At 39.9% G+C, this 27,000-nt stretch overlaps 1 protein-coding gene across 1 annotated transcript in view; it reads right to left on the bottom strand.

Annotated features, from left to right (window-relative positions):
* Positions 1-26,425, bottom strand: part of GABRQ (gamma-aminobutyric acid type A receptor theta subunit) — a 63,416-nt gene extending 36,991 nt beyond the window's left edge. Inside the window, exon 1 of the mRNA XM_025371866.1 lies at positions 26,380-26,425. Within this exon, the coding sequence (XP_025227651.1) occupies positions 26,380-26,425 (46 nt within the window). The remainder of the gene's footprint in view (positions 1-26,379) is intronic.
* Between the last annotated feature and the right edge of the window lie 575 nt (positions 26,426-27,000).

Below are 27,000 nucleotides of genomic sequence, written 5' to 3'. Positions count from 1 at the left end.
CAATCAATAGAAAAAGAGGGAATCCTCCCTAACTCATTTTATGAGGCAAACATCATCCTGATACCAAAGCCTGGCAGAGACACAACAATAAAAGAGAATTTTAGACCAATATCCCTGATGAACATCGATGCAAAAATCCTCAATAAAATACTGGCAAACCGGATTCAACAACACATCAAAAAGCTTATCCACCATGATCAAGTGGGCTTCATCCCTGGGATGCAAGGCTGGTTCAACATTCGCAAATCAATAAACATAATCCAGCATATAAACAGAACCAAAGACAAGAACCACATGATTATCTCAATAGATGCAGAAAAGGCTTTTGACAAAATTCAACAGCCCTTCATGCTAAAAACGCTCAATAAATTCGGTATTGATGGAACGTACCTCAAAATAATAAGAGCTATTTATGACAAACCCACAGCCAATATCATACTGAATGGGCAAAAACTGGAAAAATTCCCTTTGAAAACTGGCACAAGACAGGGATGCCCTCTCTCACCACTCCTATTCAACATAGTGTTGGAAGTTCTGGCTAGGGCAATTAGGCAAGAGAAAGAAATCAGGGGTATTCAGTTAGGAAAAGAAGAAGTCAAATTGTCCCTGTTTGCAGATGACATGATTGTATATTTAGAAAACCCCATTGTCTCAGCCCAAAATCTCCTTAAGCTGATAAGCAACTTCAGCAAAGTCTCAGGATACAAAATTAATGTGCAAAAATCACAAGCATTCTTATACACCAATAACAGACAAACACAGAGCCAAATCACGAATGAACTTCCATTCACAATTGCTTCAAAGAGAATAAAATACCTAGGAATCCAACTTACAAGGGATGTAAAGGACCTCTTCAAGGAGAACTACAAACCACTGCTCAGTGAAATAAAAGAGGACACAAACAAATGGAAGAACATACCATGCTCATGGATAGGAAGAATCAATATCGTGAAAATGGCCATACTGCCCAAGGTAATTTATAGATTCAATGCCATCCCCATCAAGCTACCAATGAGTTTCTTCAGAGAATTGGAAAAAACTGCTTTACAGTTCATATGGAACCAAAAAAGAGCCCGCATCTCCAAGACAATCCTAAGTCAAAAGAACAAAGCTGGAGGCATCACGCTACCTGACTTCAAACTATACTACAAGGCTACAGTAACCAAAACAGCATGGTACTGGTACCAAAACAGAGATAGAGACCAATGGAACAGAACAGAGTCCTCAGAAATAATACCACACATCTACAGCCATCTGATCTTTGACAAACCTGAGAAAAACAAGAAATGGGGAAAGGATTCCCTATTTAATAAATGGTGCTGGGAAAATTGGCTAGCCATAAGTAGAAAGCTGAAACTGGATCCTTTCCTTACTCCTTATACGAAAATTAATTCAAGATGGATTAGAGACTTAAATGTTAGACCTAATACCATAAAAATCCTAGAGGAAAACCTAGGTAGTACCATTCAGGACATAGGCATGGGCAAAGACTTCATGTCTAAAACACCAAAAGCAACGGCAGCAAAAGCTAAAATTGACAAATGGGATCTAATTAAACTAAAGAGCTTCTGCATGGCAAAAGAAACTACCATCAGAGTGAACAGGCAACCTACAGAATGGGAGAAAATGTTTGCAATCTACTCATCTGACAAAGGGCTAATATCCAGAACCTACAAAGAACTCAAACAAATTTACAAGAAAAAAACAAACAACCCCATCAAAAAGTGGGCAAAGGATATGAACAGACATTTCTCAAAAGAAGACATTCATACAGCCAACAGACATATGAAAAAATGCTCATCATCACTGGCCATCAGAGAAATGCAAATCAAAACCACAATGAAATACCATCTCACACCAGTTAGAATGGCGATCATTAAAAAGTCAGGAAACAACAGGTGCTGGAGAGGATGTGGAGAAATAGGAACACTTTTACACTGTTGGTGGGATTGTAAACTAGTTCAACCATTATGGAAAACAGTATGGCGATTCCTCAAGGATCTAGAACTAGATGTACCATATGACCCAGCCATCCCATTACTGGGGATATGCCCAAAGGATTATAAATTATGCTGCTATAAAGACACATGCACACGTATGTTTATTGCAGCACTATTCACAATAGCAAAGACTTGGAATCAACCCAAATGTCCATCAGTGACAGATTGGATTAAGAAAATGTGGCACATATACACCATGGAATACTATGCAGCCATAAAAAAGGATGAGTTTGCATCCTTTATAGGGACATGGATGCAGCTGGAAACCATCATTCTTAGCAAACTATCACAAGAACAGAAAACCAAACACCGCATGTTCTCACTCATAGGTGGGAACTGAACAATGAGATCACTTGGACTCAGGAAGGGGAACATCACACACCAGGGCCTATCATGGGGAGGGGAGAGGGGGGAGGGATTGCATTGGGAGTTATACCTGATGTAAATGACGAGTTGATGGGTGCAGCAGACCAACATGGCACAAGTATACATATGTAACAAACCTGCACGTTATGCACATGTACCCTACAACTTAAAGTATAATAATAATAAATAAATTAAAAAAAAAAAAAAGATGTGGCAATTTACAAAGCAACGGACCACTTGGCATAGATTTTCTTTGGGGGACATGGAGCACAGTTGTTGGCTTATACAGTAGGGGCATCAAAAACCCTAACAAGGTGGGACCACCTTGTCATCTTATCTTGGAATTTCTAATGATTTGACTTGGCTTCGTGTTTTGTTGGTACTGTACAATTTAAATATCTCAAACAGAGTTTCATTGAAAGCTCTCAGTCCATGTTGAACTAAATGATGACTCCCTTTACTTTCTAATCACACTGTCAGGGAAATTTCTACAGCAGCAGCTTCAGCATTTATACCCTGCTGTCAGTAACTTCATCTCGGATATCTATATGGACATGTGTGCTGGTTCACAATGGAGCATGGGGAAAGATACAGGATTTCTTTATGTTTCCAGTTTGATATAGTGAGGTATAGTGTGCTTAAAGAGGCCAAACACCACCCCACCCTGCCAGAGAGAAAAGGAGAAATGCAGTCCTGAAAAGTGTTTCTTGGCTTGAGTAAGGTTAGATATCATGCCCCTCACTTGGAGTTGGGTTTCAGTTTCTGACTACTCAAAGTGTTTCACATCCAGAGATACTGGCAATGAGTGAGAAGAAGAGCCCCTTAGTATAGATTCACCAGGCTACTAAATAGGTGAACTCAAGGTGATACAGTACCTCTCCATCCATTTTTTCTTTCTTCTCTTAAAAATACCATCTTTATTGATATAATTGACATACCACACAACTCACTGTATTAAAGCATACAATTCAATGTATTTTAGCGTTTTCACAGAGTTGTGCAACTGTCATCTCCATTTAGCTTCAAAACATTTTCACCACTCCCAAAGGAGACCCTTTACACATTAAGCAGTCACTTCCCACACCCCTTTCCCCCAGCCCTATCAACCACTGAACTACTTTCGGTCTCTATGAATTTGTCTATTCTGGATATTTCATATAAATGGAGTCATGCAATATGTAACCTTTCGTGACTAGCTTCATATACTTAGTTTAATGTTTTCCGTATTCATCCATATTGTAGCATGTATCAGTACTGCATTTCTTTTTAAGGCTAAATGATATTCCATTGTATAGATATGCCCCATCTTGTTTATGTATTCATCAGTAGATGGACATTTATGTGGTTTCCACCTTGTGGATATTGTGAAAAGTGCTACTACGAAAACTCAAGTATATGCTTCATTGTGTACACACCGTGTGATAACATCTGTTTTCAATTACCTTGGGTATATACCTAGGAGTAGAATTGCTAGGTCAAATGGTAATTCTATGCTTAACTTGTAGAAGAACCACTGAAGTGTTTCCCATAGCGACTACACCATTTAAAATTCCCATCAGTAATATATCAAGGTCCAATTTCTTTGTATCTTTACCAACATTTGCCTTTTACAATTTTTAAAAATTATAGCTATCCTAGTGAGTAAAGTAGTATCTCATTGTGTATTTTTAAGAACAGCTTTACTGAAGTATAAGTGATCTACAAAACCCCATAAATATTTAATAAGTACAATTTGATGAGCTTACACATATGCACATACCCTTGAAACCATCACCACAATCAAAGCAATAGATATACCCATCATCTCCAAAAGTTTCCTGATGCCTCTTTTTCATTCTGTTCTGTTTGTTTTTTTGTTGTAAGAACACTTACTGTGACATCTACCCTTTTAACAAATTTTTAAGTGCACATATCACGGTGTTTTGATTACCTAGCTTTGTAATTTATTTTTAAATCAAGAAGTGTGATGTCTCTGGCTTTGTTTTCCTTCTCAAAACTGCTTTGGCTATTCTGGATCTTTTTTAGTTCCATATGAATTTTAGAGTTTTTTTTGTAGGGGGGGAAAGCCATTCGGATTTTGATGTGAATAGCATTGAATCTGCAGATCACTTTGGGTAATATGTACATTTTAACAACATTGAATCTTCCAATCCGTGAATACAGGATGTCTTTCCATAGATCAGTTTCTTCTTTAATTTTTTTCATCAATGCATAGTTTTCAGTATACAAGTGTTTCTCTACACTGGTTAAGTTTATTCCCAAGTATTATATTATTTTTGATGATATTGTAAATGGAATTGTTTTCTTAACTTGCTTTTAGGATTGTTCGTTGCTAGTACTGTCATGCATCACTTAATTATGGGGATCCACTCTGAGAAATGTATCATTAGGCGACTTAGTCATTGCACAAATATCAAAGCATACTCACACAACATAGACAAACCTGTATGACTTTTTATAGAACTGAATCCTGTAGGCAATTGTAACACAATGATATTTGTGTATATCAACATATCTAAACATAGAAAAAATATAGTAAAAATATGGTATAAAAGGCAAAGATGGCATATCTGTATAGGGCATTTACCATGAATGGAACTTGCAGAATTGGCATTTACTCTGGGTGAGTCAGTGAATGAGTGGTGGGTGACTGTGAAGGTGAGTGATTGTGTCCTATACAGTAGTGTGCATAGGACATTATTGCATACTACTTCCCACTGGAAGGTCTCCAGGGGCAATAACACACATGGAGCTGTCATCTTCTATGATAATAATGCCTTCTTCCAGAATACTCACTGAAGGACCTACCTGAGGCTGTTTTACAGTTAACTTCTTTAATAGGTAGAAGGACTTCAGTCTCAATTACTAATAAAAAGTATAGTTTAGTAAATACATAAACCAGTAACACAGTTATTTATTATCATTATCAAGTATTATGTACTGTTTGTAATTGTATGTGCCAGACTTTTATATGATTTACAGTGCAGTAGGTTTGGTTACACTAGCATCACCACAAACACATGAGTAATGTTATGATGGCTATGGCTTCACTAGGCCATAGGAATTTTTTAGCTCCCATTATAATCTTATGGGACCGTGGTCTTATATGCAGTCTGTTGTTGACTGAAATGTTGTTATATGGCACATGAATGTATATAGGAATATAACTAATTTTTGTGTGTTTATTTTGTATCCTGAAAATTTGCCCAATTCAATTAAATATTTTTTGGGGAATCCTTTCAGATATTCTCTATATAGGATCATTCCAGATCTGAATAGAGTGTTTTACTTTTTCCTTTCCTACTTGGATGCCTTTTTCGTTTTATCATATCTAATTTATCTGGCTAGAACTTGCAGTATGATGCTGAATATAAATGACAAAAGACAGCATCATTGTCTTAACCTTAGGGAGAAACCTTTCAGTTTTCACTATTGATATGATGTTAGTTGTGGGATTTTCATAAATGTCTCTTATTTTGTGAGGAATTTCTTCCCTTCTATTTCCAGGTATGTTGAGTGTTTTTCATAATCATGAAAGAATGTTGGCTTTTGTAAAATTCATTTTTTGCATAAACTGAAATGATCACCTGTTTATTCCCACCTTCATTCTATCAGTGCACTGTATGGCATTGATTGATTTTCATATATTGAACTACTTTTGGATTCTTGGGATAAATTCCACATAGTCATAATGTATACTCCTCTTAAAATGCTGCTGGATTCAGTTTGCTTGCATTTTGTTGAAGATTTTTGCATTTATATTCATAAAATATATTGGCCTGTATTTTTCTTTTCTTGTCTGATTTTGACATCAGAGTAATGCTGACCTTATGAATGAGTTAGAAGGTTCTCCATACTTTTCTATTTTTTGGAAGAGTTTGAGAAAGATTGGTATTAACTTTTTAGATAATTTGTAGAATTATCCAATCATGCCAGTTGGTCCTGGGGTTTTCTTTGTTGGGATGTTTTGATTACGGATTCAATCTCTTTATTTGCTACAGTTTATTCAGATTTTGTATTTACTCTTCAGTCAGTTTTGGTAGGCACTAGTTCACTCATTTCCTTCAACCATTCTTGGAACAATATTTATTGACATTGTACCATGTTCAGGCACTGTGCCCTGCACAACCAGTCACATGTTGTGCTTCTGAGGAAGTGAAATTTTAGTAGAAATATACACAATGAAACAAGGGATTCCAATACAGTATGATGTTGTGATATACATTAGAGGGGCTTCTGAATCAGACTTGAGGGCTCAGGAAGGAAAATAGGGGTGACTGGAAGTTTTAATTTTTATTCTTTCACACCTTTTTAACATCAACTCTGCCTCAATTTATAAACAAGTCCTACTTAAGAGTAAAATATTAAACCCAACCACTTTTCTATAACTTCGTTTTTTCACTCTGGTCCAGTTACATTATTTCTCAGGTGGATGGACAACTATAGTAGCTTCTAACCAGCTCCCCTACTTCTGATCTTGTCTCCTGTGGCAAGTATCATAGATTAGCTCATTTCATTCCATTCCAACCCCAATTGTAGTGGACCTTACTAAATGATAGAGGTTGGAAAGCTAAAGACTATATTTCCCATGCCTCCTAACAGCCTGGATTCCACAGGTGATGTAACCTCTGCCAAGTAGACAAACTTGTATGTGATTTGGAAGGGGGAATGAAGCAGAGAGTCCATACTTCTGCTTCTGAGATTTCTGTTTTCTGTTAGGGAGCATGGTGCTGGAAGTTTTTGATTCTTCTGCATCAGCAGTCACAGAGATCCCAAGGTAATGTTCTTAGTTTTGTGGACATCAAAAGGCAGGTCATGGGGTGTCCACCTAGCTTATGTAGATGGAGAATAAGGCAGCATGGTCTTAGAGCCAAGATTTGTGATGAACTTAGCAGAGGTGGTGAGGTCCTGGGGCCAGTTATTAAGGCAGTGGCTTCCTGATTCTCCCAATGGTGCCAGTTATATGTGGTGTTATTCTGGGAAACAGGTTTGGAAATTCAACCTAGAATCTGTTCTTTTGATTCCTTCAACAATTTTGGAAGCACCAAATTCCCCCTTTCTACTTAAATGGGCTAACATGGTTTCTGTTTTCCATAAGAGAACGCTGCACTTTACTCTCTACACAAAAGCTAAAGGAAATGTTTAAAAAAAGTATCCTAACTTCTTTGCTCAAAACCCTCCAATGGCTTTCTGTGCCACTTGCAATACAAGTCAAGCTCTTAATTTCCTTTCATTCTTCTCTGGCTCACTTCATGGAAGCTCTGCTTGGCTACTAGCTGTTCCTGAAACACACCAATAACATCCCCACCTCAGGGTCTTGCATTTGATATTTCTCTGTACCTGGAATACTCTTCCTCTCTAGATAAGTGTGTGGCTCAGCTTTCTACATCATGCCAGTCATCTTTTTCTAATCCATGGTAGACCAGTTTCACTCTCTTTGACATTACTGTCTTGATTTTCTGCAGAGCATGCATCACTTTCTGGGATCATTTTGTTTACTTGGTTTTTTGTGTATCATCTGGAATACAAGTTTCATGAAGGAAGAGGCCATGTCTGACCTTTTCGGTGGGTTCCAGGGAAAAGCAGATCCCACATGCATTGCAAATATAGCTAGGAATTCAGAAGGAGGAAGAAGAAATAGAAAATACTGTACATTTTTCAACACTACCAGGATGTTTAAGGAGGGTTAGATGCCAAAGTGCCAAAGACTGAAAACACAAACCACCCGAGACAGGTGGCATTTTCTGAAGAATATTCTTGCAATTGTGAAACAAAAATTATATATGCAAGCAGTGTGAATAACAGCCAGACCTGCGTCTGCAATGAGTGCCGTTACATCATTGGCATCCAATTAGAAGGCTCGTTCATGACCTGCTCTGTGGCTTATTTGGCATTTTCTTCCAAAAAAGCATGTACTTGGTCTTGTCTGGTCGTTTGGGAAGTAATAAAACAGGGCATTTGGGTTCTTATCATTGCAAAAAATCATTTGCAAACCTCTCTTGTGTATTCAACCCTGCACTAGGCATTCTGGGATGAGTGCAGGGAAGGGAAAAGCCACAGATCCTATCTACAAAGAAAGTGGGTAGATGAGTTACTGTCCAATAAGGGTCAGGGAGCTGACTAGGAAAGGACTATCCTATAGGAATCAGATGATGTGGATGCTCTGGAGAGGGACTAGGCCAGGAAGACAGAGAATCAGAAGCCACAGTGTCAGTGAACAGGAGACTATGAAGTGCTTTGAAACCAGGGTAGAATTCAACATCCAGCCTTCCAGCCCCAACTACCAACAGCTCCCAGGCCACAGACTGTAGGCATCAACTGAACTACCCAGGACAACTGCCAATGCCTTGTCTCCCACCCTTGCCTGGGCCTCAGGCGATTTAAGTTGTTTTCTCATTGCTGCCAGACACTGTTACGGTCTCTGTGGCACTGTAAATTCATAATCACAAATCTTATCCAGACCCTCCACACTGCTTAGCATTCCTACTTTGTTTCCCAGCTAGCTATCTCATCCTTTCTCCACAATTATAGTTTATCTTGTACATGGTCCTTAAGAACCTTTTCCCACAGCAGATTACCTTACTCTCCTACTTCATGGAGAAAACAGAGAACTGCAAAATCCAAATGGGAATTTCCTCAGTTTTCTGTCATCAAACCTCCAGTTGCTTGTGTTGGTCTCCAGCCTCTTGTCCTCCGGGCACAGTCTGCACACAGAGACTACTGCTGGGGTCACTGATAGGGTTTGGCTGAGCCCGTCTAACAATGGAATGTTCCACTGTCTTGGTATTTTTGTCCACATGACCAAATCTAGTTTGGGGCTGCATTGATCAAACATTTTTATTCATGCAGCCATAATGGAATGAAATATTGGATGCTGCAATGTTGATTCCCTATGTTCCTGAATCCTCTGTATTAGAATCTCTACATGTGCTTGTTGAAAATAATTTTTCCATAAAGTAATTTCTATGTACACCAAGTTTTGAGAACCACTGATATTGACCACAACTAATTTGTCCAGTGAAAAAGTTCTGGAATGGGCCTTCTGTCACAAATGAAGGTGGACCTGCCGACACTGTAGCTGTAGTTCTTTTAAAGATGGAGTCAATCACAAACCAGAGAAATCCTTAGACCATCTTTTTTTCAGACAAATTTAAATACTCCTATAGCCATCAACACACACATACACACCCAGAGCCTGCTCTAATGCATGGAGGAACATGTTAGCTTTCAACCTCAGCACTATAGAGGGGTTCAACTGTGGGAATATCACAGTACTGTACAATATTCAAGACATTTTTTGTGAAAGAAAACACACCTACAGAAAAATGCATAGAATGTAACTATGTGGCCTAAAGAATAATTATGAGGTGGGCATTAATGTAACCACTATCTACATCAAAAACAAATATGACCAGTCTCCCACAAGTCCTTCATGGTTTTTCCCAACACGAGCCCCCCAGTTAATGTGTGTGTGTGTGTGTGTGTGTGTGTGTGTGTGTGTGTGTGTTTTATATGCATGCCTCATGTAGTATATATTCTTGTGTCTGGATTCTTTGACTCAGTGTTATGTTTGCAAGATTCATCCAATTTGTTGCATGTAGCCAACTTTGTTCATGTTCTTTCCTGTGTGGTATCCCACTGATGGATATGCCACATGTTGTATAACCACTCAACTAGTTTTGGAATTTGTATTGTGTCCAGTTTGGGACAATTACAAGCAATGCAGCTCTGAGCCTTCTGGGCGGTGTCTCCCAAGGCATGTGTGCATGGGATTCTCGAGTCTAAGTGCCTAGCTGTAGTATTGCTGGGTCTTAGGGTAAACATATTTTAAACTTTTTGGTGTACTAACGCAGTGTTTCTATTAATGTCTAAATATTTATTAATTCCTTCTATCCAAAACTTAGTAATATGCTATTTCATTTCCAGACATTTTGATTTTTTATTTATTTATTGTTCATCAGCTTTTATTTTTATTTCTGGGGTACATGTGCAGGTTTTTTACATAGGTAAATGTATGCCATGGTGGTTTGCTGCACAGATTAATCCATCACCCAAGTATTAGGCCCAGTACCCATTCGCTGTTCTTACTGATGCTCTCCCTTTCCCTGCCCTCTCGACAGTCCCCAGTGTGTGTTTTTCCCTCTCATGTGTCTGTGTGTTCTCATTATTCAGCTCCCGCTTATAAGTGAGAACATGCAGTGTTTGGTTTTCTGTTCCTGCGTTAGTTTGCTGAGGATAATGAAGTGTACATTTTGGTTTTCAAATGCTGTCTTTGTGTTATTAACTTCTGCGTTAGCATTATGATCAGAGAGCTTATTTTGTATGATATTGATCCTTTGGAGTTTATTGAGGCTTTTTTCTCTTTTCCTAAATTCATATTCTATTTCTGTAAATCAGCAGTGCACCTCTAAATAATATAAATATTTTTTGTTGGGCATAGAGTTTTATATTGTCTAATCACTCAGATTTATTACTGTGCCTTTGATATCACTGCTTATTTCTGTTTGTTTGAACTCTCAGTTTCTGAAAGTGGTCGGTTAAAATCACTAGATATGATTATTAATGTGTGTGTTTCTCCTGACAGTCTTAAAACTTGGTCACCTAATGACATGGTGTAAAAATACAAGAGCAAAAATTGACATAACTATAGGGAAAAATAAGCAATCACAGTTGGATATTTTAACACATTTCTCTCAGTAATTGATAGAACAAGCAGAACAAAAATCAGCTAAGTACATGGAAGATTTGAAAAAAAAGTGATTAACAAACTTGACCTGATAAAGATTATATATATATATATATATATATATATATATATATATATATATATATGCTACCTGTACCTCGACATCTACCTATCTCTGCCTAGATTATCTATATCTATCTGTACATCTATGTCTATATGTGCCAAACAACTGAAAAGCACAGCTTTTTTTCAGCACATGTATAATTTTTTTTAAATGACCACATTATGTCCAGAAAGAAAATCTTAACAAATTGCAAAGGATTGAAACCATACAGAGCATCTACACTAACCAGAGTGGAATTCAGCTAGAAATCAATAACAAATAGCCAACTAGAAAAAATCTCTACATGTTTGAAAATGGTCAACTTAAAATAAATTATAGATAAAAAGAATAAATCATAGTGGGTACTTGAAAATAATTTGAACTGAAAAACTATGAAAATAGCAAGTAACAAAATTTGTGGGATGTAGTTAAAGTAAGAATCAAAGGAAAAGGAAGAAAGCCTTAAAATTAATGAGCTAAGTATTCTTTCCAAGAAGTTAGAAAAAGGACAGCAACACTGTCTCAAACGAATAGTTAGAAAATGAAATTAAAAACTAACATTTACAGTGGTATTAAAAACATGAAGTACCAACAAAAAACTCTAATTAAAATGTGTAAGACTTTCACAGAGAATATGACAGAATCATATTGGGAGACAGCAAACAAGACTGAACTCAATACAGATACTATATTCATAGATTGAAAGGCTCAATATTATAAATATGTCAGCATTCCTTCACTTTATTGATAATTCCATGTAATTACAATAAAAATTCTAACAGATTCTATTTTGTAGAATTTTTCAATATAATTTGAAAATTTATACAGAGAAGCAAAAGTCCAAGAGTAATCAAGATACTCCTAAAGAAAGTGGTGAGGATATTTGCTCTGCCAAATATCAGTTTAAGGCTATAGCAATTAAGACAGTGAAGTCCTAGCCCAAGATAGTTAAATAGATCAGTGGAACAGAATAGAAAACCTAGAAACAGCTTCACTACACCATCTTCTTTGAATGATCCCTTAATCTTCAGGCCTTAATTGCAACCTTGTTATTCACTGAAGACATAGCTTACCCTGAAGTCCTCCCTAGTGGAGACTCTGTTCTCTCATATGCCAAATACCTTAGGGCCAGAAAAGAGTTGAGTTTTCCCCAATCCTCTGTTGCTTCTAGGCCAAAAAATATCTGCCCTTTTGAGGTTTAAGCCATTCCACTATGTCATCTTCTATGCCTCCTTCCTACTAGCATCCATTGACCTCCTAGCTATTCTGACTTCGCGTGGGCTTGGGGATCTGGCTTATGCTCTGACTCATGGTCTTTCTCTCTGCTCCATCCTACCATCTTTCAGATGACTTCAATATCCACATCAACCACCCAGCAGTTTGACCTTTTCATTTCTAGTGAACTTCTCTACCCTGTAGTAGCTACACTCATCTACACATACAGTTTGGGTTTATTCTTTACCTGAAACTACTCTACCTCTGACAGCATAAGTTAAAACATCAATTTTGGATTACAACCTCCTAGTCATCCTGCTCTCTCATTCTCCTACTCCCTCTAAACCTGTTCTTTGATCTTATTGAGATCTCCATCCCTTGACCTCTCTATTTTTTGCCCATCTTTCCTCTCCTCTTTTTCCCCCTCATCTCCCCATTGATTTGGTTTGGTGAAACTCTCTACTCGCTTTTTTCTGTTTCTATGCAGACTTACTAAGTTGTAAATATATCACCTATCACTTATTTTCCTATATTTTCAACATCTCCTTGCATTCCCACATTCAGTAATGAACCACATCCAATTGTTGATTCTAAATTCTATGTTTCTCTCTATGTGCCTTCGCCAGCTATCTTAGATCAGCAGTTCAGCATCTCTCACATAAGTTTCTGCACTGCATTGTTGCCCCTCTCTGATCTTTCCTCCACAATGTTTTCAGAATGATATTTCTAAAATACAAATTACTTCCCTAATTAAAGTTTTCTGATGACTTCTTCTAGCCTTAAGGATAACTCCAAACTACTGACTTTGGCATCCAAAATCCCTGCCTGCCTCTTTACCCTCATTTTCCACCATTCCACCTTACAAAATCTTTTCACTGCAGTCACACTCAAACATTGGCAACACTCCAAGTGAATAATACTCTTTCATGTCTCTATGACTGTCTTTGAAATTGCTGTCCCCTTTGCTTGGAGGTCCTCTTCCCTGTCACTACTTCTCTCTCTAAGTAACTCCTCATCTTTCAAAATGTAGCTTACCTCATTCTCCTGTGTGCTCACTTTGCAGTATAGGGCACTTATCCAAATGAACTCCGGTCATTACTCTATTAGTCAAGATACATTGAGCTAGCCACTAGAGCTTGTGCTAGACAACAGACTTTGAGCAAATCTTGGGTCAGAGATGATGCCTTGTTTTTTGAGCCTCTGGTTGCAAGATCAAGGCCGGGTACACGATAGGCGGTCTTTTAATAAATTTTTATTGGTTGAGTGAAGAAATGTTGAGTGAAGAGTACTTTCCATCTCTCTTGGACTTCAATGTGGTCCTAATGATGCCTCAGAAAAAGTAATAAAATTGTTTTCCAGGATTTGGAAAACTTGTTTAGCAAAATACAGAGCTAAATGTAGAGCAAAAAAACCAGTAAAATCCTCTTATTTTTTATCTAAAACTAGGTGTGAGTCAACTAGGTTGCTGTAAAGGCCTCACACAGAGACCTGTCTTGTATACGTAGCTTGGCAAGAGACCACCCCAAAAGGAATCCCTGAAGTTATCAATGAATTTTAAGAGAGGAAGAAACAAATAAATTTGAATTTAACATACACATAACTCTTGGAAGTCTGAGTAGTTGGGATACATAATGGAGACTGATTTCAAGTAGGCCTACAGAGTTTGGGGCCTAAGCAGGCCAACTTTCACGTGGTTTAGGGTACACTAAGTAATGTAAAAAGTAGCATCAATGTCACTGACTTTTCTCAGCCACACTGAGGAACCCTGAAGCCTACACTAACTGAAGGACAAAGTTGTTAATCCTAGTGCAGCTGTGAGGAGACTTGCAAAGCAGTCTCTAAAGCTAAAAGTCAGGAAACAAAAAAGAGTTTTAAAGAAGTGTAGTCTGTACTTGTCATTACTCTTGTACAGAAACACAGGACGTGGAGCAGGGAAAATATAATGCAAAAGTTGGCAGCCTTTCCATGGGGCCTATTTTTCAAATTTTGTTTCACTTCCCCCACCAAACCATGGAGTTAAAGGTGGCAGTTTTCTTCTTGTGGGGTGCAAAGGAGTGTTTGAAATAAGACACAACAATGGGAAGCCTCTTTATGCCTTCCTCTCTCAGTTTGGACCTAGATCAGGCTAGAAACTCCCTACTTAGAGCCCAAGGCCCCACACAGCTCCACTGGGCCCAGGAACAAGGAAGGCCATGACACTCCTATCCTGTTCCCTCACCATAACCTTTTCCAAGTCTGCCTGATGGTAATCAAGAACACAAGGCAGAATGCAAGAAGAGGGACTGAAAGCATTCAAGAAAGACCCCAAGAGAGCCTGCCAAGGCCAACTCTGGCAGGACAGGCAAGAAAGAGCTGAGCTCTCCTTTTCCCACTCCTTTGAGCTCTTCTCTCCTCCAGCCCCTTTGGATGCCCACATCACAAATCTTGATTAAAAGATAAATACTGATGCATGGGGAACAGGGATTGGTTGGACCATGGAAAACACTAGTCTCCAGGCTCTGGAAGCTTCCTGGGATTAATCTTGGGAGGTGATTCTTAGCTTAGAGGGTTTGAGGGTGGGGGAAGCCGAGAGAGGAGCAAGCAGAGAGCTATATTGGCTGTCTTGTTGATTGCTACATTTCCAGAATTTAGAATCATGCCTGGTACATACTAGGTGCTCAGTAAAGTAAATGATTATTAACTGACTGATTGAAGGAACAAATGACTGTAAGAAAGGGCAAAACTTTGACAACAAAAATTATACAGAACACAGAGCTTATTTAAGTGCCATCAAATAAATTGGTATTACTAGGTGTGCAGAGTTAGGGAAGCCTTTGTATAAGTCTTCAATGCCAGGTTTATTTTGTATATAGCAGAATCCATAGAAGTTTCCTCATAGGAATTTGACATGATCAGAGTTAGGTTTTGGGGGTTCAGTTTGGCAATATTATGAAGAACATATCTGTGGGAAAAGATATGAAAATAAAAGAAAAGTTAGGATGCTATGCAGGAAAAAAGTTCAGGTGAGAAGTAGTAAAGGCACCAGTAAGAATGACTATTACGTAAAAAGTTGAATAATATTGGGAGGCCAAAGTGGGCAGATGACAAGGTCAGGAGATCGAGACCATCATGGCTAACATGGTGAAACCCCATCTCTACTAAAACTACAAAAAATTAGCCGGGGGTGGTGGCAGGCACCGCTAGCTCCAGCTACTTGGGAGGCTGAGGCAGGAGAACGGCATGAACCTGGGAGGCGGAGCTTGCAGTGAGTGGAGATCATGCCACTGCACTCCAGCCTGGGTGACAGAGTGAGACTCCGTCTCAAAAAATAAAATAAAATAAAAATAAAAGCCAAGATGGCTGAGTAAGAACAGCCTCCGGTCTGCAGCTCCCAGCGTGATCAACACAGAAGATGGGTGATTTCTGCATTTCCAACTGAGGTACCTGGTTCATCTCACTGGGACTGGTTGGACAGTGGGTGCAGCCCATGGAGAGTGAGCTGAAACAGGGCGGGGCATTGCCTCGCCCGGGAAGTGCAAGGAGTTGGGGAATTTCCCTTTCCTAGCCAAGGGAAGCCATGACAGACTACCTGGAAAAATGGGAAACTTCTCTCCAAATACTGCATTTTTCCCAAGGTGTTAGCAACCGGCAGACAAGGAGATTCTCACCTGTGCCTGACTCGGCGGGTCCCACGCCCACAGAGCCTTGCTCACTGCTAGCACAGCAGTCTGAGGTCAAACTGTGAGGTTGCAGCCTGGCTGGGGGAGGGACGTCTGCCATTGCTGAGGCTTGAGTAGGTAAACAAAGCGGCTGGGAAGCTCGAACTGGGTGGAGTCCACCACAGTTCAACAAGGCCTATTGCCTCTAGACTCCACCTCTGTAGGCAGGGCATAGCTGAACAAAAGGCATCAGACAACTTCTGCAGACTTAAATGTCCTTGTCTGACAGCTCTTAAGAGAGCAATGGTTCTCCCAGCATGGTGTTTGAGCTCTGACAACAGACAGACTGCCTCCTCTAGCAGGTCCCTGACCCCCTGTGTAGCCTAACTGGGAGACACCTCCCAGTAGGGGCCGACAGACACCTCATATAGGCGGCTGCCCCTCTGGGATGAAGCTTCCAGAGGTAGGATCAGGCAGCAATATTTACTGTTCTGTAATATTTGCTGTTCTGCAGCCTCTGCTGGTGATACCTAGGCAAACAGGGTCTGGAGTGGACCTCCAGCAAACTCCAACAGACCTGCCACTGAGGGACCTGACTGTTAGAAGGAAAACTAACAAACAGAAAGGAATAGCATCAACACTAACAAAAAGGTCATCTACACCAAAACCCTATCTGTAGGTCACCAACATCAAAGATCAAAGGTAGATAAAACCACAAAGATGGGGAGAAACCAGAGCAGAAAAGCTGAAAATTCTAAAAACCAGAGTGCCTCTTCTCCTCCAAAGGATCACAGCTCCTTGCCAGCAACAGAACAAAGCTGGACGGAGAATGACTTTGACGAGTTGACAGAAGTAGGCTTCAGAAGGTCGGTAATAACAAACTTCTCCGAGCTAAAGGAGGATGTTTGAACCCATCACAAGGAAGCTAAAAACCTTGAAAAAAAGATTAGATGAGTGACTAACTAGAATAAACAGTGTAGAGAAGACCTTAAATAACCTGATGGAGCTGAAAACGGTGGCACAAGAACTTCGTGATGCATGCACAAGCTTCAATAGCCGATTCAATCAAGTGGAAGAAAGGGTACCAGTAATTGAAAATCAAATTAATGAAAGGAAGTGAGAAGACAAGGTTAGAGAAAAAAGAACAAAAAGAAATTAACAAAGCCTCCAAGAAATATGGGACTATCTGAAAAGATAAAATCTATGTTTGATTGGTGTACCTGAAAGTGATGGGGAGAATGGAACCAAGTTGGAAAACACTCTTCAGGATATTATCCAGGAGAACGTCCCCAGCCTAGCAAGGCAGGCCAACATTCAAATTCAGGAAATACAGAGAACACCACGAAGATACTCCTCGAGAAGAGCAACCCCAAGACACATAATTGTCAGATTCACCAAGGTTGAAGTGCAGGAAAAAGTGTTAAGGGAAGCCAGAGAGAAAGATTGAGTTACCCACAAAGGTAATCCCATCAGACTAACAGCAGATCTCTTGGCAGAAACTCTACAAGCCAGAAGAGAGTGGGGGCCAATATTCAACATTCTTAAAGAAAAGAATTTTCAACCCAGAATTTCATATCCAGCCAAACTAAGCTTCATAAGTGAATAAAATCCTTTACAGACAAGCAAATGCTGAGAGATTTTGTCACCACCAGGTCTGCCTTACAAGAGCTCCTGAAGGAAGCACTAAACATGGAAAGAAACAACCAGAACCAGCCACTGCAAAACCAAAACCATGCCAAATTGTAAAGACCATCGATGCTATGAAGAAACTGCATCGATTAATGGGCAAAGTAACCAGCGAACCTCATAATGACAGGATCAAATTCACACATAACAATGTTAACCTTAAATGTAAATGGGCTAAATGCCCCAATTAAAAGACACAGACTGGCAAATTGGATAAAGAGTCAAGACCCATCAGTGTGCTGTATTCAGGAGACCCATCTGATGTGCAGAGACACACATAGGCTCAAAATAAAGGGATGGAGGAATATCTACCAAGCAAATGGAAAGAAAAAAAAAAAAAAAAACAAAAAAAAACAACCAGGGGTTGCAATCCTAGTTTCTGATGACTTTAAACTAACAAAGATCAAAAGAGACCAAGACGGCCATTACACAATGGTAAAGGGATCAATTCAACAAGAAGAGCTAACTATCCTAAATATATATGCACCCAATACAGGAGTACCCAGATTCATAAAGCAAGTTCTTAGAGACCTACAAAGATACTTAGACTACCACACAATAATAATTGGAGACTTTAACACCCTACTGTCAACATTAGACAGATCAACGAGACAGAAGGTTAACAAGGATGTCCGGGACTTGAACTCAGCTCTGCACCAAGAGGACCTAGTAGACATCTACAGAACTCTCCACCCCAAATCAACAGAATATATATTCTTCTCAGCACCACATCGCACTTATTCCAAAATTGACCACATAACTGGAAGTAAAGCACTCCTCAGCAAATGTAAAAAAACAGAAATCACAACAAACTGTCTCTCGGACCACAGTGCAATCAAACTAGAACTCAGGACTAAGAAACTCACTCAAAACCACACAAGTACATGGAAACTGAACAACCTGCTCCTGAATGACTACTGGGTACATAACGAAATGAAGGCAGAAATAAAGAAGTTCTTTGAAACCAATGAGAACAAAGATACAACATACCAGAATCTCTGGGACACATTTAAAGCAGTGTGTACAGGGAAATTTATAGCACTAAATGCCCACAAGAGAAAGCAGGAGAGATCTAAAATCGACACCCTAACATCACAATTAAAGGAACTAGAGAAGCAAGAGCAAACGCATTCAAAAGCTAGCAGAAGGCAAGAAATAACTAAGATCAGAGCAGAACTGAAGGAGACAGAGACACAAAAAACCCTCCAAAAAATCAATGAATCCAGGAGTTGGTTTTTTGAAAAGATCAACAAAATTGACAGACCACTAGCAAGACTAATAAAGAAGAAAAGAGAGAAGAATCAAATAGATGCAATAAAAAATGATAAAGGGGATATCACCACTGACCCCACAGAAATACAAACTACTATCAGAGAATACTATAAACACCACTACACAAATAAACTAGAAAATCTAGAAGAAATGGATAATTTCCTGGACACTTACACTCTTCCAAGACTAAACCAGGAAGAAGTTGAATCCCTGAATAGACCAATAGCAGGCTCTGAAATTGAGGCCATAATTAATGGCCTACCAACCAAAAAAAGTCCAGGACCAGATGGATTCACAGCTGAATTCTACCAGAGGTACAAGGAGGAGCTGGTACCATTCCTTCTGAAACTATTCCAATCAATAGAAAAAGAGGGAATCCTCCCTAACTCATTCTATGAGGCCAACATCAGCCTGATACCAAAGCCTGGCAGAGACACAACAAAAAAAGAGAATTTTAGACCAATATCCCTGATGAACATTGATGCAAAAATCCTCAATAAAACACTGGCAAACCGGATTCAGCAGCACATCAAAAAGCTTATCCACCATGATCAAGTGGGCTTCATCCCTGGGATGCAAGGCTGGTTCAACATTTGCAAATCAATAAACATAATCCAGCATATAAACAGAACCAAAGACAAGAACCACATGATTATCTCAATAGATGCAGAAAAGGCTTTTGACAAAATTCAACAGCCCTTCATGCTAAAAACGCTCAACAAATTCGGTATTGATGGAACGTACCTCAAAATCATAAGAGCTATTTATGACAAACCCACAGCCAATATCATACTGAATGGGCAAAAACTGGAAAAATTCCCTTTGAAAACTGGCACAAGACAGGGATGCCCTCTCTCACCACTCCTATTCAACATAGTGTTGGAAGTTCTGGCTAGGGCAATCAGGCAAGAGAAAGAAATCAGGGGTATTCAGTTAGGAAAAGAAGAAGTCAAATTGTCCCTGTTTGCAGATGACATGATTGTATATTTAGAAAACCCCATTGTCTCAGCCCCAAATCTCCTTAAGCTGATAAGCAACTTCAGCAAAGTCTCAGGATACAAAATTAATGTGCAAAAATCACAAGCATTCTTATACACCAATAACAGACAAACACAGAGCCAAATCATGAATGAACTTCCATTCACAATTGCTTCAAAGAGAATAAAATACCTAGGAATCCAACTTACAAGGGATGTAAAGGACCTCTTCAAGGAGAACTACAAACCACTGCTCAGTGAAATAAAAGAGGACACAAACAAATGGAAGAACATACCATGCTCATGGATAGGAAGAATCAATATCGTGAAAATGGCCATACTGCCCAAGGTAATTTATAGATTCAATGCCATCCCCATCAAGCTACCAATGAGTTTCTTCACAGAATTGGAAAAAACTGCTTTAAAGTTCATATGGAACCAAAAAAGAGCCCGCATCTCCAAGACAATCCTAAGTCAAAAGAACAAAGCTGGAGGCATCACGCTACCTGACTTCAAACTATACTACAAGGCTGCAGTAACCAAAACAGCATGGTACTGGTACCAAAACAGAGATAGAGACCAATGGAACAGAACAGAGTCCTCAGAAATAATACCACACATCTACAGCCATCTGATCTTTGACAAACCTGAGAGAAACAAGAAATGGGGAAAGGATTCCCTATTTAATAAATGGTGCTGGGAAAATTGGCTAGCCATAAGTAGAAAACTGAAACTGGATCCTTTCCTTACTCCTTATACGAAAATTAATTCAAGATGGATTAGAGACTTAAATGTTAGACCTAATACCATAAAAATCCTAGAGGAAAACCTAGGTAGTACCATTCAGGACATAGGCATGGGCAAACACTTCATGTCTAAAACACCAAAAGCAACGGCAGCAAAAGCTAAAATTGACAAATGGGATCTAATTAAACTAAAGAGCTTCTGCACAGCAAAAGAAACTACCATCAGAGTGAACAGGCTACCTACAGAATGGGAGAAAATGTTTGCAATCTACTCATCTGACAAAGGGCTAATATCCAGAACCTACAAAGAACTCAAACAAATTTACAAGAAAAAAACAAACAACCCCATCAAAAAGTGGGCAAAGGATATGAACAGACATTTCTCAAAAGAAGACATTCATACAGCCAACAGACATATGAAAAAATGCTCATCATCACTGGCCATCAGAGAAATGCAAATCAAAACCACAATGAGATACCATCTGACACCAGTTAGAATGGCGATCATTAAAAAGTCAGGAAACAACAGGTGCTGGAGGGGATGTGGAGAAATAGGAACACTTTTACACTGTTGGTGGGATTGTAAACTAGTTCAACCATTATGGAAAACAGTATGGCGATTCCTCAAGGATCTAGAACTAGATGTACCATATGACCCAGCCATCCCATTACTGGGTATATACCCAAAGGATTATAAATCATGCTGCTATAAAGACACATGCACACGTATGTTTATTGCGGCACTATTCACAATAGCAAAGACTTGGAATCAACCCAAATGTCCATCAGTGACAGACTGGATTAAGAAAATGTGGCACATATACACCATGGAATACTATGCAGCTATAAAAAAGGATGAGTTTGTGTCCTTTGTAGGGACATGGATGCAGCTGGAAACCATCATTCTTAGCAAACTATCACAAGAACAGAAAACCAAACACCGCATGTTCTCACTCATAGGTGGGAACTGAACAATGAAATCACTTGGACTCGGGAAGGGGAACATCACACACCGGGGCCTATCATGGGGAGGGGGGAGGGGGGAGGGATTGCATTGGGAGTTATACGTGATGTAAATGACGAGTTGATGGGTGCTGACGAGTTGATGGGTGCAGCACAGCAACATGGCACAAGTATACATATGTAACAAGCCTGCACGTTATGCACATGTACCCTAGAACTTAAAGTATCATGATAATAAAAAATAAATTAAAAAAAAAAAAGAAAAACAAGTGAATGATTAACGAAATTCAAGATAGTGGTTACCTCTGGGACCTTAGGGAGAGCATAAGTGGGTTTCAGAGGCTTTGATCATATTTTAGCTCCCATGTTTGGTGATGGGTATACAGATTTTCATTTTACTATAATGTATTCCTTACGTATATATGAAATATTTTATCATTTTAAGAAAATGATGGGGTCTAAAATAAGGCAGGAGGAGTGGAGGACACTAGACTATTGACTAGACTCAATAACTAAGTATATGTTAGGTGAGAGAGACAGAACAAACAATCTTTAACTGCCTCTTGAGTGGATGCAGGTATAATTTTAAGCTTGTTTTATTCATAGACTTGGAAATGAGATCAATGGCTTTTTATCTTCTCAATAAACAAACATGATCCATTGTTTAGGCTTCTGAAAAATCTAAAATTCACACCTCAAAATTGATCTCACTACAAGATGTGAGTCATGGGAGTTGACTACATGTGCTGCACAATGAAAACAAAACTCTATTGTCTGAGAATTCTGCCCTGTTAGACTTCTAAAATGTGTACTCATTTATATTCCTTGAAGTCATAAACATCTGAAAATAGGGGGCTTAGTGATTCGTTTTCTCTAACTTCAGCATTGTTAGGATTTAGCATTCCCAACTGTACATTCCCAACTCTGCAGTAAGTTGTTTCCAACTCTGGCAATCACCTTACCTCCTCTTTATTCTCCCAATGGTCACCCTCCAGGCAGAGGAATACAAGGCAAATTGATTGCTAAATCGCTTCACAAGATTGAGCCATGAATTTGGAAAACATCAAAACATCTTAACTTTTCCCCCGTGTAGTAGACCAGTTTGTTAGACACTTGGGTTTATGTAGGAGATATGCAGATATGAAACTGAAAAGTTCAGGCAATATTAAGTGACTTTTCAATGCCAGGGTGATAAAATTAATACCATAAAGAGTGAAGAAATCATTGAAGGTTGCTGAGCAGGTGAATGTCATTTTTTTTTGGAAACTTGTCTGTCAGCAAGTACAGGATGGAATGGACAAGGGGGAGACTCTGGCAGGGGAGAAGCTTGGGGCCAAACAGAGGACTCGAGTTCATTTCTGCTATGTCTGAGCCTTCAGGCATTGGAGAGAATTGAGAAGAAGCAGAAACCATTCAGCTGCTCCATGGGACTCAGTTGCCAGTTCTTCTCTGCCTAATCCTTCAGCCCCTCTGGCCCTAGAGACCAATTGCTACCTTCTCTCAAATATTCCTACCCCTGTCCAAGAGGTGTTTCGCAATCATTGATGATTGTTCTGAAAATGAAGGAGGCAAGGTTTTCCTGAGAAGATGGGTGCCCAGGGATATCTCAATGGGTTGTTAGAAGCTGGCTGCACACTGGGCCAATTAAGCTCTGCTCTGGGATGCACAGATGGACACGTTTACACTTCACGGGGAAAGAAGATGAAAGAGCCCCCCCTGCTGACTTGAGACTTTGCAGTAGCTCTTCAGCTCTCACCTCAGCAGGTGGTGGAGAGCAAGTGCCTTTCCTGCCAGCAGGTTTATTTGGAAAGTCCAAGCAGATCAGCACCCCAGACCTATCCCTGAAACTTGGGTTCAGGACCCCAGGCACACATCCTGAATCTAACTTTGCTAAATGGGGTCCTGTCATTCCGCTTCTCAGAGCCTCAGTTTCTCCATGTGTGGAGTGAAAGTCATGGCAATCCCTGAATTGCCTACCTCACAGAGCTGCAGTAAGGGTCTCATGAGGTGGCAGCTGTGAAAGCACTTGGTAAACTGTAAAGAGCTGTGCTCCAGGGCTGAGTCATCACTGTGGTTATTATACAAGAGGATCTTTACTGAGCTGAGCAATGCTGTGGACCCTGTAGTGCTTAAGAAAGAATTCCTGGTGCTGCTGCAGCATTTGAGGATTTGACTTATAAGACAATACAATTAGAAAAAGAAACTGGGTAACTTTCATTGTGAAGTGAAGGGAACACAGGAGCCATCAGTGAGGGGACCTGGGAGCCACCAGTGAGGAGGGACCACTGCTGCTGCCTCTATCACCCCCTGATCTCCTACTGACTCCACCACCCACTCACTCCCTCCTTTGGACATCTCTCTATTTATTTGTTGCTCCTCTTCATTTTTCCATTAACTGAGTTCATCTCACAGTCCACCCTCTGAACCTCTCAATTCCATTTTACTGAAATGTTTTTATTCTCCGCTTTTTTCTTGCTTACTAAACTCTCTCCTTTGCCTGTCATTGTCTGTCTCTCAATTTCACTCTCTCTCTCTGCCCCTCTCCCTTTCTGTTTCTAATCTCCTCTCTCTCTCTCTCTCTCTCTCTCTCTCTCTTTCTCTGTCTGTCTCTCTCTCTCCCTCTCTCTTTCTCTCTCTCTCACACACACTCGCATACATTTTAAACCGATTCTTTCTGCGGCTCTGGTGAGAGGCTCAGGAAGGAGAGCCTCCCAGCCAGTGTTGCTAGGCAACTCAGCATCACATGGCCAGCCCCACATTTTCTGCCTGCTTCTCCTTCTGAGCTCTGCTGTCGGACTCTGTATTACATTCAGACTGGGCAGGTCTGAGTAAAGAATAGGCCCATTGGTTCACTTATAGTTGGCCTACGGTGTCAGCTTTCCTCTGAGATATCTAAGTCGCTGGAAATACAGAAGGAAAAAAAGCTAAGGAAATAAGAACCATAACGAGATGACATTCGTTTCTACAAACAGCTCTCTAGAGCACGGGGTTCTTAACTTGGTATCCATGAAACTCCTAGGTACACTATGGAGAGGGCACAGGGGCTGCAAAATTGTTGAAATGTCATGCAACATCAAATGTTTATGCTTACTTGCACTTTTTTTTGTTGTTGTAAGGATTTATAGTTTTTATCAAATTCTCAAAGGGAGTAATGCTTTCCAGGAAGTTCTTACATGTATTTCCAACTCCTATCAAGTTGTCTATGCTGAATATTTTGCATTGTTACCCCCCACCCTCCGCATCTCCCACTTACTTACCCTGCTCTGACCTGCATAGGTTGCTTCAATGGACTCCCTTGCCCTCTGGCTTCTAGTTGGGTTCAGCCAGTGGAAGGTACGGATAGGAAATCAAAGGGAAGAGCAGGAGGAGAGTGAGGGCAGAGAATTTATTCCCCTGACTCACTTCCATCCAGGAATTTGTTGTGCAGCTCTACTGAAGAGCAGATCCTATCTGGCAGCACTCTCCATATAGCTACCAACTTCTTCTGGTTTCCGGTAGCTGCTATCCCCTCGTGCTCCTTCAGACATAGGTATAGTAAGAGCTTCAGCAGTTCACATCCCCAGGAAACCTTGTTTGTTTATTTAAACACTCCTCAAAATTTCCAGTTTGAGAGAGTTATATGTTTGCTGCTAGGATCCCAACTAATAAGTGGAATCATAAAAAATTTAAAAATGGAAGCAAGAGACAGGGATTTGGAAGTTATGTTCAAATGGCAAGTATTTGAGTAGGCATGGCCATTTCCAAAACTCAGTTTTAATGACTAGCATTCTGTCTTAGATGATTTCATGTTGTTCCATCAGAATTCATCACTAGGAATGGAAGGAGCATGAGTATTTGATGGTTACTAAGAGCAAACCTTGCAGCAATGGGTATTTCACCAGTCTTGATTCCATGGGAGATCTCAAGACAGTTCCTTCTCATCTCATGCTGTCCAGGTGTCCAGGAGTTTAAGAGGGGCCTGGACTGCTGAATGGTTGTAGCCAGGCATTGTTTCTGCTAGATACTTGATCAATGGGCTCCTTGGCACATGGCTCTCTGGTGCTGGCCGCTGATGGAGTTTTCTCCAGCAAAGCTCAATGTTCCCTCTCCTCTGACTCCATTTCTTTCTCTGTGGTTTCTCCCCTCTTTCCTTCCCAGTCTGTGGAATCTGGGGCAGGAGAAGAAAACTAGGTTACAAATGCTTCCAAATCTTCTCTGTCTTACACCTGAACCTCTGGCTTTTGAAAACTCAAGAGCAAAGATTTTGGAACCTTTGTTCTCTGGTTATATTCTGACAACTTCCCCCAAAGCCATGGGTGACTCATGTCTAGCATCTTGGCTGGGGGTTGGTGGGAGGGAGGGTCTCAGGTAAAAGTAGTAATGCATAGAAGAGTAAAATGCACAGCTGAATGTCCCAACACCTTATGTTGTCACGATCACTTTATACTGGCTATAGATGGATTGAAGATCCATGATAATTTAGTCATAGAAGCTCCCCTGTTTTTTTTCTGAACTAGGAGTCTTTTTTTGAATAAGACTGTGAGTGAAGAACAAACAAACAAACAAACAGAGAGGACAAAGAATTTTCTGGACTCTTCATATGTGTGAAAGGGTCCCATTTGTAATTAAGGACACCATTTGGGAAGTCCTTTGTAACCCATCAGACACAATGATAAGACTTAAGAGATCCCACTTTTCCAGGTCAATTGCATATTTTCAGTTTCCCTTTTTCTGTTTTCAAATCTTACTGGTCATCCTAAAGATACTAGAGTAGAGCTCGCAGCTGCTAGTCATGTTCACCTAGACTAAGATATTGTCCTGATGGACAATGATGAACTGGATACTGAAGTCCCTTGGGATTTTGCTGAGAAGGGCTGGGAATTTCAGAACCAAAACAGTATGGAATTGTATGCAGAGAGTCCATGTCTCAGGAAGAATGTTTTCTTTCATTTATTGCCTTTGTGCACCCAGACTTGATTATAGGCTCCCTGGTGGTTTCACTTTGTAAACCATCTGGCTTATCAAAAATGTCTGAGTAATTCTGGAATGAGAAGAAGCACTTACTCATCTCTTACCATTAATTGGTTAAGGATAGTAGTCAGTATGGAAGGATTTTCCCCCATTATTTCTATTTGTACAAACATCCCAGCTGGTGATGTATGTGTTTGTGTAGGGGCAGGAGTTGGGGTAGGAGCAGGTTGAATGAGTACATCAGTTCCCTGTGAAATTGCTTACATCACAAGTAGATGATTGAGTCATTTGGGTCCTTCATAAATCAGACACTGGGTCAGAGATGTAGGAGCACAAAAGGTTCATTGAGGAGCATCTGTGAAAAATAAAAGGGAGATGAAGCATGATTGGGCTAGGAG

Source organism: Theropithecus gelada, chromosome X, assembly GCF_003255815.1.
Source record: "Theropithecus gelada isolate Dixy chromosome X, Tgel_1.0, whole genome shotgun sequence".
Lineage (NCBI taxonomy): Eukaryota > Metazoa > Chordata > Mammalia > Primates > Cercopithecidae > Theropithecus > Theropithecus gelada.
The sequence above is the reverse complement of the archived record's forward strand: the minus strand, read 5'-3'. Positions and strand labels throughout refer to the sequence as shown.